The 17,897-nt window shown below is 40.9% G+C and overlaps 4 protein-coding genes across 4 annotated transcripts; 2 read left to right on the top strand and 2 right to left on the bottom strand.

Annotated features, from left to right (window-relative positions):
- Positions 1-272: 272 nt before the first annotated feature.
- On the top strand, positions 273-3,827 carry LOC128398667 (olfactory receptor 6-like). Its single transcript, XM_053359918.1, has 3 exons — positions 273-1,221; positions 2,132-2,145; positions 3,633-3,827. The coding sequence occupies exons 1-3, from the start codon at positions 273-275 to the stop codon at positions 3,825-3,827; spliced, it is 1,158 nt and encodes a 385-aa protein (XP_053215893.1).
- Positions 3,828-4,269: 442 nt separating this feature from the next.
- Positions 4,270-5,190, bottom strand: LOC128399611 (olfactory receptor 5V1-like). Its single transcript, XM_053361221.1, has one exon. It carries the CDS (start codon positions 5,188-5,190, stop codon positions 4,270-4,272), a length of 921 nt encoding a protein of 306 aa, XP_053217196.1.
- Positions 5,191-8,956: 3,766 nt separating this feature from the next.
- Positions 8,957-9,889, bottom strand: LOC128398666 (olfactory receptor 6N1-like). Its single transcript, XM_053359917.1, has one exon. It carries the CDS (start codon positions 9,887-9,889, stop codon positions 8,957-8,959), a length of 933 nt encoding a protein of 310 aa, XP_053215892.1.
- Positions 9,890-15,683: 5,794 nt separating this feature from the next.
- Positions 15,684-16,607, top strand: LOC128398665 (olfactory receptor 5A2-like). Its single transcript, XM_053359916.1, has one exon. It carries the CDS (start codon positions 15,684-15,686, stop codon positions 16,605-16,607), a length of 924 nt encoding a protein of 307 aa, XP_053215891.1.
- Positions 16,608-17,897: the final 1,290 nt, after the last annotated feature.

Here is a 17,897-nt window from a genome sequence, read left to right as displayed (position 1 = left end):
AACAAAACTTTGTAAACAGTAAAGCATCAGCAATTATATATATATTTCCACTTTTTTAACTATACCCAGTGACTGTTAGCATCACTTTCTCTGTCTCCCTTTTTCTCTTCTCTTCAGATAACATCATAGAAACGTGCTTAGATGCACATCAGGTGTGTTTAGCATCAAAAATTCTCTAACTTTTTTCACAATGATCATTATTCTATGTCAGATGATTATTTGATATATGTATCTTTTTGTTTCCTGCTTCATAGATCCACAAGTACATCAGCATGTTGATTGGCAATCAAACTGCAGTAACCCATTTTATCATCTTGGGCTTCCCAAGTCTGAAGAATCTTCAGCTTCTCCTCTTCTTTGTGGGGTTGGTTGTCTACATCTTGACCTTGTGTGGACACCTCATCATTATCACCATAGTACGTATTGACCAACATCTCCAAACACCCATGTACTTTTTCCTCAGCAATTTCTCCTTCCTGGAGATATGGTACACCTCCAACATTGTTCCAAAGATGCTAGAAGTATTCCTAGATAAGAACAAATCCATTACATATGCAGGCTGCATTACTCAACTCTACTTTCTTATTACACTTGGTACTGCAGAATGTTTCATTCTGGCTATCATGGCATTTGATCGCTATTTAGCCATATGCAATCCTCTTCGATATCCTACACTCATGAATGACAAAGTTTGCCTTAAGCTAGCTGTAAGCTCTTGGATTGGTGCCTTCATAGTTAACATCCCTCCATTAGTTGCGCTTTGCAGGCTGCCATTTTGTGGCCCAAATGAGATCAATCACTTCTTTTGTGATGCACCACCTTTACTGAAACTCTCTTGCACAAGCCCACATGAAGCAGAACTGTCCAATTTCATAGTGGCCACAAGCGTCATTGTTAGCTCCTTCCTCCTCATTCTGATATCGTACATCCTCATCCTCATCGCTGTTCTGAAAATCCCTTCATCGACAGGCCGCCAAAAAGCCTTCTCAACTTGCGGTTCCCATTTAGTTGTAGTGACCATTTTCTATGGCACTCTAATGTTCATGTATGTCCGCCCAACATCAAATTTCTCTATTGATTCAGTGAATTTCAACAAAATTGTGTCCATGTTCTATACTGTGGTTACTCCCATGCTTAACCCAATTATATACTGCCTGAGAAACAAAGAGGTCAAAGATGCTCTCCGGAAAGCAATCAGTGGGAAGCGTGCGCTCCAAACAAGTAGGATTTTTAGTGGCATAGTTAAGTAGATGATAATAGTATACATACCTCAATTGAGTGAGCACAATTAATTACCTTGTATAACTGTATCCTTACAAATTCAGTAGTTATTTCCCTCTCATGTTTAAGAACATCTATGATATTGCATCCAAATTTTATCCACGTCTTCTGAAAAACTTTTTTTAAAGACTGAACTTTCTGTACACATCACATTCCATAGGAGTTGCATTGAAAATGCACTAAATGTATTTTACAACATTGTGTGTTTTTGTGTTGTTGTTTTTACTGATCCTCCACCACTGCAACTCAGGCAGAAATTGCATCCAAATGGCACCCTTTTGTCATTTAAAGCAAACAAGTAGACAGGGCATCACCTCCAGTGATTCCTCCTTTTGGAAGTATTAGAAGCATTGGCATCCAAGCACTGGCGAAGGCTGGTGATAACTAAGCACTTTTGGAGTGACAGGTAAGTTCAGGGAAGGAAGAAGGCTGGCAACAAGCACATCAGTAGCAACATGTGCTCCTTTGTTTTGCTACTGAGCAAAGACAGTTGGCTGGTTGTGACCAAAAATGTCTGATTGCAGGCAGGGAGGCAGGGTTCCTCAGCAAGACAGTGTTTAAAGCAGTGCAGATAGCTAAACATTTCATCTATATGCAACTCTCACACATTGCAATGAGACAAGGAGTGAGTGTGAGAATACATGGAGGAACTGGGATGCTATAAGTAGAGTGAAGGTCAATGGAACAAATGTGGAGTATGAAGAAGTGGGTTGTGATGGACAAGGGCATGCAGTGTAAGGAAAGTCTTGATGGGCCAGGTTTCTTTAAAGTTTACAAGGGCAGTTTGCAAAGGGATGTTATGCCCCTGCCTGGTGGTTTTGTGGGTAATTTGCTGTATTCTTTGTTATAGACATAGAGAAAGCGGTAAGACTAGTACTGCTGTATGTAGCCACATGCTGGGAACATTTGAATGGGTTTAAAATAATGTAAATATACAAAATAGTGCTTAATGCATAGTATTGCGGACAAAGACCCAAATCTCCAAGCCGTATGAGATTCTAGGGGTTCCAGGCACTCACCCAGGGTCCTTATTTCCTTTGGAATGGAGACAGTGGAGACTGCGGTGGTTTATTTACACCTATATACAACCTGAGCCTATGATGGGGGGGGGGGCTCACAGCATTAACATCCCATGAGGTTCTTGATTCTCCCATAGCCACAGCCTTGGATTCCAACAGAAATCAGGTATAGCTTTGCCTCCCAGCTACCCAGCCTGCCAGTGTCCACTTTCTAGCTCACAAAACTCCACTCCAGGGGCTCAAGACTACAGCCTGCCCCACCCCTGCCCCCCATAAAAAAATTCATAACAGTGTATAAAATGATTTCTGTTTTTAAGAATACTCCCTGCCTCAGAGCACCAGCCTACATAGTCTTTTAGGCAAAAGGTATGATTTTGCATCCTTCTCATTACAGATTTCAGAACTTTTTTCTCTTGCTGTTGTTAACTGTATGTACACTTTGGAAGAAGAAGAAAATGGAGCATGGTTTTTGTGTTTGTGATACAAATGCATTTTGTTTTTTTAAAAATCTGGGTTTTTTAAAGCAAACATTGGAAATGCATATATTTAGATACAACCAGTTTGTATGGACCAAACACTGAAGACCATTAAACCCAATATGGTCCTACATTTATATGCTGTAGTAGTTTTCTCACAAGACTTTCTATGGGCAAGCAATATGGTGTTAACTTATTGAATTTTTTTTGGAAAATTAACACTTTAGCATTTATCAAAGAGAAAAACATAAATTTTGTTCAATGTCTAAATCCTCACCTGAGAGGCAGACATATTGCTTGCAGTCTGTAAAAACACTAATCTTTGGCTGTGACATTCTAAAAACCCATTCAAGTAAACTCAATGCTTTTATTTGTGAAATCAGTGAAGGACTCTTAAGACAGTGATGCGGCCCTTCTAATTTCTTAGCAGACATCACTGGGAGTGAAAGAACCTAACGTAGATCCTACTGCTCAGTATGTTGTTATTGATTTACTTGGCCTGATTTGAAGCTTTAGATTTATAACTGGAAAATACACAACTGGCTGAACTCATCTCTTTATTCCCCTTGGGAAATATGACCCCCTGAAATGTTTCTTCAACATGTTTGTTTCCACACCATGTTCCTTTGATCCTTTATTGTCTTAATGACCCATTAGCCCAGGCTATCACCTCATGGGAAATTTAATTAGATTTTAACACATGCTGATTCCAGAGGACAGAAGTATCTAGTACAGAGCTTATTACGCGTGTATCTGGCACTTAGTTCTAATGCATGAAGCCTTAATTAAATTCTAGCACTAGCTTGATCCAGAGATTATATTGGTCTTGCACCCATAAACTTGTAACAATACACAGTGCCAGAGAAGAAGCATCATGAAATTAGATGAAAGATACCATGGTGGAGGATTAGCAAGCTTGAGTAGAAAACAGACTGAAGAGGATGTGTTGCTGAAGAAAAAAGAGTCAATTGATGGAAGCAACATTGTCAGAGAAAAGAGGCTTAGAGAAACAGGCATTGATGAGTCTGTGTTGAGGAAAGGCATAGAATGAAGGTAGCCAAGTTGTGGACTTTGGTATGTTGTTGAACTGCAACTCTCATCAGCCCAGACCATGTTGTCTAGGGGTTATAAGCATAGGAGTTCAAGAAAATCTGCAGGACTCCATGTTGGCATACATAATAAAGAACAACGGCTGCTTATTAGAAGAGCTGGCATGGGAATGAGGTGGGGAGTAAATCTGAATATGACATATTGATGAATATTGAACTAATCTCTGAATTTTGCGGTTTACAACTGTAATGACATAAAACATCCTTTCACTATAATGTATAATTGTCTTACCCAAATACAATGAAATATATCAAGCTAGTGTCATGTTCATACTAATAAACTACAGCTGCAGTCCTATACTCACTTGTCTGAGAGTAAGCCGCCATTTAACTAATGGGACTTGCTTCTGAAACAAACTGAATAGTATTGTAGTGTTAAAACGTTTACTTTTTCCCAAATATTCTCCCAAGAGCTCTCTTCACTTCCTTATTTTTCAAGCTATAGATAATTGGGTTCAACATGGGGGTCAAAATGCTATACTGAATAGAGAACAGCTCATCAATTGTCATGGAAGACATGCTGCTGGGTTTCATGTACTGGGACATTCCTGTCATATACAATAAGCCAACCACAATGAAGTGGGAACTGCAGGTAGAGAAGGCTTTGCTCCTTCCCTCTGGGGAGCGGATATTCAGGATGGTGGAGATGATTTGGAAATAGGAGACAAAGGTTGGCAGGAAGGAACCAAGCCCAAAAATCACAACAGAAGATAGAAGAATCATATTATTGAGGAAGGTGTCAGAAGAGGAGATTTTCAAAAGAGGTGGCAGCTCACAGCTGAAGTGGCTGATTTTGTGAATGCCACAGAACTTCAAACTTAATGTGGGCACTGTGTTTATTATTGCAAAAAGGAAGCCCATTATCCATGCCCCCATCACCAGGTAAGCACATAATGTTTTGTTCATGATCGCTATATAGTGAAGTGGGTGGCACACAGCAGTGTATCTATCATAAGCCATTGCTGAAAGAATAAAAACCTCTGTAACACTCAACAGGAGGCTGAAAAACATTTGTGTAAGACAACCAGTGAAGGAAATTGTCTTTTGCTTCATTAGCAAGTTCATTAACATCTTAGGGACAATGTCAGTTGAATAACAGATATCAACGAAGGACAAGTGAGACAGAAAATAATACATGGGTGTATAAAGGGAAGGTTCCTTCCTTATCACCAGAATGATTGTGACATTTCCTGACAGTGTTAATAGGTAAATGGTTGAAAACACCAAGAAGAAGAAGATATTCAGTTGGGGATTAGTGGAAAGTCCCAAGAAAATGAACTCTGAACTTTCAGTTTGGTTTTCCATTTTTGTTTAGGAACCTATAAAACAAGCAAAAAAAATATTGAAAGGAACATTTCAGCCCATTGTTAGCCTCCTTGATCACGCAACTCTGTAAAAGTCTACTCAAAATTAATTTCAGTTCAGTTCACTGTGGCTGGTAAGTGGGTATGAAGTTGCAATCTTAATATATAAATTCTCTCATTGTACCCGATGTTCAGCAATCATACTTGAGATGTTTCACCCTGAGAGATATTGATGCGAGGATCAATATTAGCATGGACCGAAAGCATGATGAGATATTGAATTCATGTGTAAATTAAAGGGTCAGTGTGACTTAATAATATAAAATACAAACTGATAAAATATATCAGTATATCTTTTAGAACACATACTCACACATTTTGCACTATTTCTTTTGAAACATGGTCAAAAGTTTAGTTATTATTCTTTTTTTAAAAACAAACATTTACTTAAATTTGAAACAAATCTATATCTATAATCATCTATATCAGGCTTCCTCAACCTCGGCTCTCCAGATGTTTTGAGACTACAATTCCCATCATCCCTGACCACTGGTCCTGCTAGCTAGGGATCATGGGAGTTGTAGGCCAAAACATCTGGAAGGCTGAGGTTGAGGAAGTCTGATCTATATCTATCTCGATCATTGTTATGTTGGGATTTGAAGGATTTCAATGTCATTCTGCAGTTCAAGTACAGAGCACAGAGAAAGGGTTTGATGCACACACAGAGTTTTGTGTCCTCAAAAAGCTCCTTCCCCATTACAAGCTTCAGGAAAATTTCTGCATGTTGTTCCATGACCCAGAGAAAAGAAAGGGATGGGCACAAAGTTCTTTCACACATACTTTTGGGTCATGGAGGGGGAACACACTCCTGCCTCTGCCACTAGTCAGATGAGTGAGGACCATTAGGATTCCTCTCGTCCAAGACAGATATCAAGGAATGGAAAACAAAGCACATAATGATTTCTGTCACCTGGCAGAATGCTGTTGTGGGGGACTGGGGGCGGAGGGCATGTGTAGTTTAATGGTAGATCATTTGCTTTACATGCAGAAGGTCCCAAACTCGCCCCCTGGTATTTCAAGATACAACTGGGATAGACCCCTGCCAAAAATTCTGGAGAGCTATTGGCAGTCACTGTAGAAATACCAAAACAGATGGACCACCTGTTTGACTCAATATAAGGCTGCTTTTTGTGTTCCTTTGTACGTACTTTGCTCTTTGGTTTTATATTCATTTTTGTATCCTTACTTGTTGCTTGTAAGCTTCCTTTGAACTAATTTGTTGGAAACACAAGGTATAAATATTCAAAACAAACAAACAAACAAACAAACAAACAAACAAACAGGAAAACATCAGTCTTAAATGATACATAAAAGTTGAGCTGCCCTACAAAAGAGATAAAAATAAAACTATGTTTTAGAAATAAGACATTTATGAGGAGTATGAGTTATACTATTGCAGTGGCTTTCTAGCTGTGTTCTGGGGAAATGTGGAGTTCCTTGAAAGCCTGTTGTGGTCCCTAAATGAAAAGGTTAATATAATCAAGTTTCTGAAACATAGGTTGGCCAGCACAGTGACTTTCACCATTAACATGTTCAGCCAGTACCCTATGTGAATAAAGCGTGTGCCCTGAAATACCTCCAAAATCGTCTGTAATGTTCAAGGCAAATGCACTGACATTCTGCAGCAGAACTATCAATATGGAAACAATTAGGCATTATCTATTAGATTCAATGCTTCTTGTAAATGAAGAGGAAAACTAAAGCAATTCAAAAATGGGTCAGTGTGGTCAGATGGTGTGCATAAATATGCACATTTCTGAAAGACAGATGAACTTACCAGGTATGTCACAAGAAACAGAGCAAAATAAGATTTGTCCTGGAAGGAATGTAAAGCAGAGTGAGCAGAGAACAGAAGGCTTCCACTCATGTGCCCTTTTGATAAAATAAAACAGATCCTCAATTCTTCCAAGCACAAATCTGTTGGCTAAATGTACTGTAAGCATATAATTATCCATTTTATATGAAGGATACATTAATTCCCAAACCAAACAAATATTTATTCTGGTGGGATGACTATTCCCACCTTGGAGCTCTTTGCAAATAATTACCACTATCAGAACTACTTTTTGTTTCCCATGTTTTTAACAATGGGAAATGACCTAATGCAAATACTTGTAAGACACTGTCATACGAGGTGCATTCCCATGTCAGCCCAACATCACCTTTCTTCACCTTGAATCACAGTCATTTTATTGGTCAGCAATTTATTTGGAAAGCTGAGATGTGTTCTAGCCTAGAATTAGGCAGAGTACTCAGGCACTGATAAAATTGCTAGTACCAGTGTACAAAGCTCAGGACAAATTTATCTAAATAATTGCCCCACCCTATATATACCCAGCTGATCAGTGTGCTCTGCAGGAAGGAGCCTCCTGTAGATACATACCATCAGCAAATCCAGTCCATATGAAATAGAAATTGGGCTTTCAGTGCTGTGGCACCCAGACTTTGCATCTTCCACCTGTTATATATTAGGCAAGTTCCATCTTCATTGCATTTTTGGCACCTGTTGAAGACCTTCATCTTTCAACAGACCATTCAAATGGATTTTTAAAATCCCAGACTATCTGTATTGACGCAAAAAAATCATATGCATATATTATACATTTTTATTGTTGAATTTACTCAATATGATTCATGAAAACTGATTCATAAAATTAAATATGTCAACTCAAAACAATATGCCACTGATTATCTGTGGATGAATGATCTCATTTGCGCACCCCCAGGAATAATAAAAACATATTGACACAGAATTTTAGTTTAAAGGTTAATGGGCATAATTTAGGCCACAACGTTATTGATTACAGAAATGTGAGTGGTATTGGCTTAGGCATTGGCAATAAGTATATCAGACTCCTGCCCGCCTTGCAGGAAATCTAGAAGGGTAAAGCACCAAAAGAGGGAGCTCCATCGATGGTGACTAACTGAAACTCACCCCAGGGTTCTCGCTGGGTCCTGGCATGGCCTTAGCCCCCAATCAGACTTTGGACGAAACCCAGACCTGCAGATTCCTTTACCGGAATACCCTTGTACCTGGAGGGGCAGGTGATGGCTGCTCCTCCCCTCCCCCGCATCTCTCTAAGCCAATGCCTAACCACCAAACCTTACAAAGTTGTAACAATTGCTAAGAGGTAGGCGAAAACCAAATGGCCAGTGTCAATCTGCCAAATGGAAAAAAAATCCTACCCGGCCCCGGTTCCAAAACAGATGACCAACCAAAGTCCAGAGCAAGGCCAAAGCACACACCTAAAACATTAGGGCGGGTGGGAAAGTGTTTGGAGGCGCCAAGCCAGGTGAAGCCCCAGCAATGCACCACCACCTTTTAAAGGCCCCCACAATCATGCCCGCACTCTCTGATTGGCCAATAGGCCATGGCATGATCGTGGGGCCACCGCGTGGCTCAGGCTCATCTCCCACCCCCTCCATGAATGGAGGGAGCGCCTTGGGCCCATGCACAATGCAGCCCCTCAATTAGGAGGATCCGATTTCCTGTTTTAGATCACACATCCCTCTCTAACTAGGCATGCAAGAAACATGATTACATTTAAATGACACTTTTCAAGCAGGAAACACACACAAACGCACACACAGCTACACTCAGAAATACACTCAAGGAAGGTGCAAAGAAGGGTAATTCAGGGACTACCTTCAGTGTGAGTTTCATAATCACTTCAAGCTATTTTAGAGCTATTTGTTTTTGGGTGGCTTTAGACTTTATTTATGAGAAAAGTTTTCTTCAAAGCTTCTTTCACATCCTTGTTCCTCAGGGTATATATCATTGGATTCAGCAAGGGTGTGATTACAGAGTAGAAAACAGCTACTATTTTGTTGGCATTAGATTTGTATTTTACTGCTGGGCGGACATACATGAAAATGAGTGTTGCAAAATAGATGGTGACTACAGAGAGGTGGGAGGCACAGGTGGAAAATGTCTTCCTCCGGGCAGCAGCAGAAGACATTTTCAGTATAGTGATTACGATTTGCACATAAGAACCTAGAGTGAACAAAAGAGTGGCCATTACAATAACACTGCTGAAGCCGTAGCCAATGACCTGAATAGAATAAGTGTCAGTACACGAAAGGCGAAATATCTGCCCAGCATCGCAGAAGAAGTGGTTGATTTTGTTGGGGCTGCAGAAGGAAATTTTAGCTAACATGAAGGAAGGGAATGTAGGGCATATGAATCCCACAACCCAGCATATCACAGCCACATTTCTGCAAGTCCTAGGGTTCATGATGGCGGAGTATCGTAGAGGGTTGCAGATTGCAAGGTACCTGTCGTAAGCCATGGCTGTCAGAATAAACAGCTCAATTGCAGCAAAGGCAAAGAAGAAGTAATATTGAGTGATACATCCTGGAATGGAAATTGTCCTCTTCTGAGCCAGTAAATTCTCCAACATCTTTGGCACTGTGACAGTGGTGTACCAGACTTCGACCATCGAGAGATTGCAGATGAAGAAATACATGGGGGTCTGTAGGCGTGAGTCCACGACCACAATGAGTATAATCAGCAAGTTCCCCATGAGAGATAAGATGTAGATGATTAAGAAGAGCACAAACAACACCATCTCAAGCTTGGGGATGCTAGTGAAATGAAGAAAGACAAATTCTGTAACCACAGTTCGATTTTCTTTCTCCATTATATCAGAAAGCTACAGGGATATAAGCAATAAAAAGAAATGGAAATCATGATTTTTAAAAAACAACAACAACGATGAAGAACAGTGTCTAAATTCTTTGTTATTCAAAAAAACAAATTAATAAATTCTTTATTCATCCTCTCAGCATTTTACCTATAAAAAAATAATTTGGCTCAGTGTAATATAACTCCCCTCCCCTCTCCCCTCTCCCCCCTCCCCCTCTGTATTTCTTCCATTCATTTTAAAAGAAAAAGAAAAAAGAAACCTTGGATCAATGAAAAACATTTGATGCTGTTTCTAGGTGCACCACAGTACTGACTGATGAATTTCAAAAGTAAAATTTGCAGTGATAAATATTATCATCGACTTTTTGGAAAGAATTGGTCCAATTCAAAGGCTGATTTGAATGGACCTTGCTCTGTTCCAACAAAGTAATTATACTGTGCTGCTCTTCAGCTTTATTTGAGGTACACACAATGTCAACATTCCTCTGTGTCTGGGTAACTGCATGTATTTCCTGTATACACTGGCATACTTTTTGCAACAGCCTCGGCTATCCTTTTGTCCTCTAGATATTGTTGGACTCCATGCAGCACTACCAATAGTGGAACTTGTGGTCTACCAATATCTGAAAAGCCAAACGTTTAGTTGCCTCTACATTAGAGGTTATTTTTTTAAAAAAAATCCATTTACCCCCAAACCTCTTTTTTCCTGCCTTTTACAAACAGAAAACTTTTAGCTTGTATTTTCTAATCCATAATTTTATTGTTTTTTGAATGATTCATGCATAGGCTGCTGCTCAAAATTTGAAGGATACATTCTAGAAGTGAGGTAAGAATTTGATCTTCCTAACCCGAACACAAAGCCACTCCTGACCTAAGGAGGGGGGGGTTGCGGGATCACGCCCCCGTCCATGCTCTTGCGGGGCTGGCATCAGCCCCACAGGACTCCGGGATTCCCCAGCCTCTTGAATATTCATCGCCCCCAGCGCCAGCCAATCGGCTGGCAGCAGGGGTGGGGTTTCTAGGTGCACTTAAGGTCAGGGCAGCCTTGGCTCGCCCCTTTCTTTCTCTTCAGCAGCAGCGGTTTCCCACCCACCCGCCCTTTAGGTTCGCTTGCGGACTTTGCTATGGGCTTCGGCTGGTCACCGCAAGGGGCCTGGTAGGAGTTTTTCCATTTGGCTAATTGGCTGTATTTTAGAAGCCACTTGGTTTTTTCGCCTACCTCGTAGCAAAACGTCACAACTTCCTGGTTTTGGCGGTTAGGCATTGGCAGGGGTATTGTTATGCAAATGAAGTCAGGGGGAGGAATGCCATCACCTCCCCCAAATCCTGAAGGGTAGTTCGTTAAAGGACTCCGGGGGGCGTCGCCTCGTCCGAAACCTACGGAGGCTAGGGCCTAAAGCGCGCTCCCGAGCGGTAACCCCTTGGGGAGCGCCTAGGGATGTGCATCTCGGGGGCTCCCCCTGTTGGTGCTTAACCCTTCCCGGTTAGACCGGATAGTCTGTTAGGGCCAATGCCTAAAAGCCAATACCACTCTTACCTGTAATCAATAAAGTTGTGGCCATTTTCGCCCATTAACTTAAAATTCCGTGTCCGTTGTCTTTATTTACTCCATCAGTGGGAGGGGGCGGGTATTGCCATGCAACAGCAACAGGAGATACTTGATTCTATTATGTCCCATGCTGGCTAAACTATATAATGATGTCACTATCCATAAAAAACAAAAAGCACTGGCTGCATTAGGAGTTGGCTGCCTCAAAATGAACATGTAGCTAAGTTTGTCAGTGACGTGATAAAACTTAACTTGTGTCATTCCAGATAAACAGGGTGTCACAAGTTTTCTACCAGGCAAAGGTTATGCACAAAGTTCATACTTTATTCTACACCCATCACATAGTTCTACAACTATTGTGTAGAATATATAATCTACCTAATTCAAGAGGGCTAGTTCTCTATTCCTTGCTTGAAACATTTTTGGCGGTGTCCTAATCTCTCATCTGGCTGAGTAGCAAAACTTGAACAAATTCTGTATACATGTGGTGGGCTAGTCTGACCCCCACCCACCCATTACTGTGGATGCTGATGATTATTATGTCTGAGCAAAATACAGCTACTGCACAGATGTGCAAGCTGTTAAATCTTAGGGATGGGAAACTGTGACTCCCCAGGTGTCATTATTCTCCCATTCCCATCAACCACAGTAACCATGGCTAATAGTTGGGGATGGTGAACATTGCAGTTACATTTAGGATTCTCCTACTACTAGTAGTAACAACAGCAACAACAACCTTTAGAATAGTCCTCCCTCTTGGAGCAGACTTATCAGCTTATCTGATCCAGAAGATCCTGAAAATTCCATTTTCAACTGTGGTCAACCAATGTCTCCAGGAACATGAAAGCTGGACATTAAATAAATAAGCCTCCCCTGATGTTTCTCCCTGAAATCTAGTAGCCAGAGACAAAGTGCCTTTGCACATGAGTATTCCATTTAGCTATCAAGGCTATGAAGCCGTTGATAGAACCTATTTCCTGTAAGAATATAAACACATTTATTGTAATAAGTGTTTTTATAAAGAAACTCACCAGGGAAGTTTCCTGAAGGAGCACTTGCTACACAGAGGGATACTTTCGTCTTTATTGGAAGAAATGCATCTTAAATGGTCTATAGTAAAAGATAAAGATAATGAAGAAGAAACAACCCCTTTCGCTTTCAGTCCAGTCTAGCCCAAGTTTCACCCAGTATTACTGAAATGGTGATTTGTTGTAGCAATTGCACGTAACCCAGCTTACTTAAAAAGACAGTGGCGCGTAATGTGCTGGCTATGCATCTTTGCAACTGAACAATAGAAATGTCTCAGGCCTGTTAATATTGGTTCATGTTGAGCTCTAGGGAATTCTGCCCTTATGATATTTTTCATGTTATAGTTGCACTTAAGTCTCCCTGGAATACAGAGACTATTCAGTAAATGTAATTAAGCCCATTTACTTTTAGTCTGTTTTAATTGTGAAAGTTTACTAACATGGAATAGTTTTCGCTTTATTCTAGGCTGGACAGGCATAATTTGTGAGTGCAGTTCATTTGCCTTTACTGGCAAGTGGTTGACATCACTCATGGATGTGGCTGTTAGCACTGCTACACAATGTCTGCAGTCCTGGGAAAGCAGGGGAAGCAATAGGCTGTTGAACCACTGTATATGGATGGGGGGGTATTTTCAGCTTGATGGCTTACAATATGGATGGGGACATATATATTTTTCACCTTGAAGGATACATTCTGTCATGGGCAGCCTACCAGGGCTATTATAACACTGATGGCAAGGGCCAGGAACAAACAAAGGTGGAGTAACCAGCACAACTATCTTTGCACAGTAGCATATATTCATAAAACGGGGGGCGCCCTTTGCGTGGACGCGTGCAGCCCTTGGATCTGGAGTGGCTCCATCAGCATAGGCTTGGCTTCGCTTTCCCTCAGGTGGGATACCTGAAGGTCTCCGCCTATCTCAGTCAGTTGTCCAATCCCGCCTGGGGGAAGCGTTGCCAAGGAGACCAGGTCAGGTAGGGGAGGGACTACCTGTCCACACAATAGAGGGAGGATCTTACTTGGGAATCCTCACTTGACTCCAGAGCTTCTCCCACCCTACCCACCCTCAGTTAATGTCTTATTTTGCAGTTTAACTTTTCTTCACAGGTTTTGCAGGTTAACTTTTCTTCACAGGTATGCAGGCGCTGCTACGTTAAGGTCGCTGTTAAAGGGCCAGAAAGGAATTCCCCTGCATTGGCAGGTTTGCCTTTCCCGTATCAAAACGTCACAACTTTGGCAGTATCAGGCCTTGGGCGGAATCCTTTAGTCTATCTTCCTCTTTGCAGTGGCGATACCAGGGTTCCCCGTTAAAGGGGTTTCTGAAGGGAGGCTTTGACCGTACGCCAAAAGGTCGTCATTGCTCTCCCCTGCGGCGGCGGCATAACAGGGGCGGCTATCTCTGCTTGAACATATGTTCTCCAGAGCCAGCCCATCCCCCCCCACACACACTGGATAACCCTGATGCTCCCTAGGTCCCCAGCTGGGGACTGGGGAGGGATAACGCCCAATGCCTGAGCCAAGGTCTACCCACATTTGAAATTTAATAAAGTTGTGGCCAATTTAATCCCATAACACGTTGTCTTGAGTCGTTATTCCACATGACCGGGGGGTGCGTGTTCGGGATCTGGGGGACTCCGCCTGTCCATGCAAAAGTCTGAGCTCTCTACCTAAACTCTCAAACATTTCTCCCTCTTCCATCCAGGCAAGCAAGAGGTATAATCAGAATTCAATGATCGGCAAGCCACTTGTTCTCTGTTATTTGGCATGTGAGAAGTGGCTGTGCAAATGTGCTTCGGCCATTTTCCTCCCTTCCTTAAATGAACAAACTATTCAGCTCTAAGCAGAGTTGCTCTCCAAAGGGACCATGGGAGCTGAGGGCACATTCCTGATCTCTGTACTACATCTTCCTTTGGCGGGGGTGGGGTGGGGGGGCAGGATTCGCAAACCTCATGGCTCTGACTTCAAATTGAGCCACAATACGATTTTATAGTATCAGGAGAAAAGTTGTTTGATAACTTTCAGAAGAGCATATGGCAGGGTATGACATCATCCAGTTTATTCCCCTGCCTTCCAATATATCACACCAAGACTTACATGTGGTTCTTCTGAACCAAATAATACATCGTAGCCTGGGGAGATACAAGGTAATATTCCCCCCAACAGGTCAATTTAAATGAAGAAGATAAATATAGATGAGTTTTCCCCACACACACTTTGCCTCCTATTAATATTTTATAATGAACATTCTGAGTGGGCGGAAGTTTATTTCAGCTTGAGGTGTGATCTTAGGTATAGTGATAGTGGATGCACTTGTGGATTAAATGCTTGGTAAGTGACAACTCATTTCTGGTCTTTGCAGATGGATTTAGTGGTAGGGATATACAATGTTATAGCATAGTGAAAGAATTATAACCTGTTGTATCATTGGTACAGGGTGGCAGGAGAGGGTCCCTAAGCATTTACCACCTGATCTGACTAACCACATAATGGAAGTTTAGCTAACTGAAAAGTTGAATTAGCTTTCTAGGCTGCTTCATAATAGATAATTGAGAACAATAAAATTAGGATGCAGTTTGAGCTGAGATCTCAAAAAAATATCTAGAAACTAATTCCTTCAAAACTGCAATTAGTTATTATCAAAACCATTTTTTCTTTCCTTTGATGTTCCTCAGATATCTTGCCCAAGCAGATACAGTAGCCCTAATTTTTCCTCTGAAATTCTGCCTTGGGTGAGATCTTGTCAGTTTGCTTCCCAATACTCATTAAATTTTCTCAATGTATGGAGTGTCTTCAGCAGACATGGTTACCTCAAAACATATATTTTAAGTGGCATATGGCACCCATGGAGAGTGTGAATAAATATGCTGATTTCCCCACACCATTTTTACCTGAGGTAGAACTGTTAGCAATCTTAGTGTGGAGGGCATTCATTTCCTCAGCCTTCCCTAAGTATTTTGCCTTTTCAGAAACTGCCATAATCACTCTACAACAGTCGTCGAAGTTAAGCTTTGTAGCAAATCTATTACTATTGTTTTTTATAAAGAAAACTTTATAGTCTTGTTGCTTAAGATATCAGTTGTGAGATTACATTCAAGCATAACCCCAGTCCAGATAAATCATAATTGTTTATCTCTTGAGATGTTCATGTTTGTTTCTTTATTAAATAACCTTTGGTCATTTTTTTAGATGTGCATCCTTCAGATAACTTTCAATGGGAAACCAAACCACTGAATACTATTTTTTTCTTCTTGGCCTCTCCAACAACCTTCAGCTCCAGATCTTCTTATTTTTCCTTTTCTTGTTGATTTATCTGCTAACTCTGTTGGGGAATGTAATAATCATGCTGCTTGTGAGGACCAGTCCACCTCTTCAGAGTCCTATGTACTTCTTCTTGAGTTACCTCTCTTTCCTTGATGTGTGTTATTCAACTGTCACTGTCCCAAAGATGTTGGAGATCATCATTGCCAAGCAGAAGACCATCTCTGTTGGTGGATGCTTCACTCAGGCATTCTTTATTTTGTTTTCGGCTACTGCTGAAGTTTTTATCCTCTCATCAATGGCTTATGACAGATACTGTGCTATATGTAAACCACTGCATTATGTGGAAATCATGAATGTGGCATTCTGCCAAAAGCTAGTGGCCAGTGCATGGATGATTAGTTTTGTTTATGCACTTGCAAACACATTGCCACTGTTAAGGCTACAGTTCTGTGGCTCGAATATCATAAATCATTTCAGTTGTGAGCTCCCTTCCATCCTTTCTCTCTCCTGCAATGATACTTTCTTCAATAAAATGCTGTTCTTCATTTCTGGGAGCACAGTTGGGCTTGTATCCCTGTTCCTCACTGTGCTGTCTTACATTCATATCATCTCCACCATACTGAGGATAAATTCATCTGAAGGGAGACGTAAAGCTTTCTCTACCTGCAGCTCCCACCTCACTGTAGTCAGTCTCTTCTATGGAACAGGTTACTTCCGATATCTGAGGCCAAGCGCAGCTTCGTCAGTACTTTTGGATGTAATACTGTCCATAGAATACAGCATTCTTACCCCTTTGTTAAATCCCATCATCTACAGCTTGCAGAACAAGGAGGTGAAAGCAGTGCTTAGGAGGATATTGAGACTGAAATCTTGATATTCATTCCCAATTCAAATCAACAGAACAGTGTGAATGAGAAGATTGTGTCCCATTGGTTGTATGACCACAATCTTTTATTTCATAAACCAGTTGATTAACATGGTTGTCAATAATTTTCCCTTCCATTACATGCCACAAACATTGCAAATTTTAGATGCACACATGCCCAATTCTCTTTAGCTTTTCTCCATGCATCTGTAAAGCAAATAAGCAATCTCATGGAAAAGGTCCACAAGGTTTGTATTCCAGCAGGTAAAGTGGAGCCCATCAACCAGATTCAGTTTAGTAGAGTTTCCTCATTGGTCTGGCTGATTGGGATTGCAAATATGTCAATGGTAATTACGCATTGCCCAGTACATGTTAGTCCACACTACATGATTGATTGGTTATATTCAGATTTACTCAGTTGTGGGAATCTATGACACAATTTTCTTTTAATCTGTAAGCCTGCCAACTCATTCACTTGCCACAGTCAGAAGAGCCTATCTTTGGCACTCCAGCAGTAACATCATTGCTCCTGCTCTGAAAAAAAGTTATGGAACTTCATACCCTAGTGTACCCTTCTACTACATATGCCTTTTTGGCACTAAAATGCATGGGGAAATACACAAACAACTACACAAACAACATTCCAACCAAATTCTTAGCGGCCCTATAATCAAAATTGAAATCACCTGACTCTAAGGAAACAATGAGGCATTTCAGATTGGCAAATTAGGCCAAATATTTGCAAAACTTTACTGGGTATGGTTTAGTGAGCAGTAGTTTCTCAAAATACACACAAGAGCTACTTTTATTTTTATTTTTTTCTTAAAATATTTTCTAACTGCTTGGAGCAGCTAGAAAGCACAGTGCTTGCAACATTCATTGAAATGGCATCTAAAACTGACCTGGAAGTGGTTGTACATTATGGTGGGTAATCCTTTCTTTGTGCCCACTAAGGAAGCCCCTCTAAATCTGCAAGGGATATTATTGTTCATAATTTCCACTGACACAAAATGCCATGTTCCTTTTGTTTCTTTTGCTGTAGATAATAAAATACTTGATGCCACAATTCCTACACAATTTTGCTTCCGCTGACTCTGCTAATATGCGTTATATCATGCACATGTCTCTTGGATGTGTGCTGATGCTTTCTACGGGACTCCAGCAAGAGGCTCCTCCCATCAAATATAGGGGGGGGGGAGACTATGTTTTGTAATAAAGTGTGATGATTTAAATACATTGTGAATGAACTTGACATTCCAGTTGCTCCAAACAGCTTGAAATTGGGGTTATGATTACAGT

The sequence above is a fragment of the Podarcis raffonei genome, chromosome 13, assembly GCF_027172205.1.
Source record: "Podarcis raffonei isolate rPodRaf1 chromosome 13, rPodRaf1.pri, whole genome shotgun sequence".
NCBI classification, from domain to species: Eukaryota; Metazoa; Chordata; class Lepidosauria; order Squamata; family Lacertidae; genus Podarcis; species Podarcis raffonei.
The sequence above is the reverse complement of the archived record's forward strand: the minus strand, read 5'-3'. Positions and strand labels throughout refer to the sequence as shown.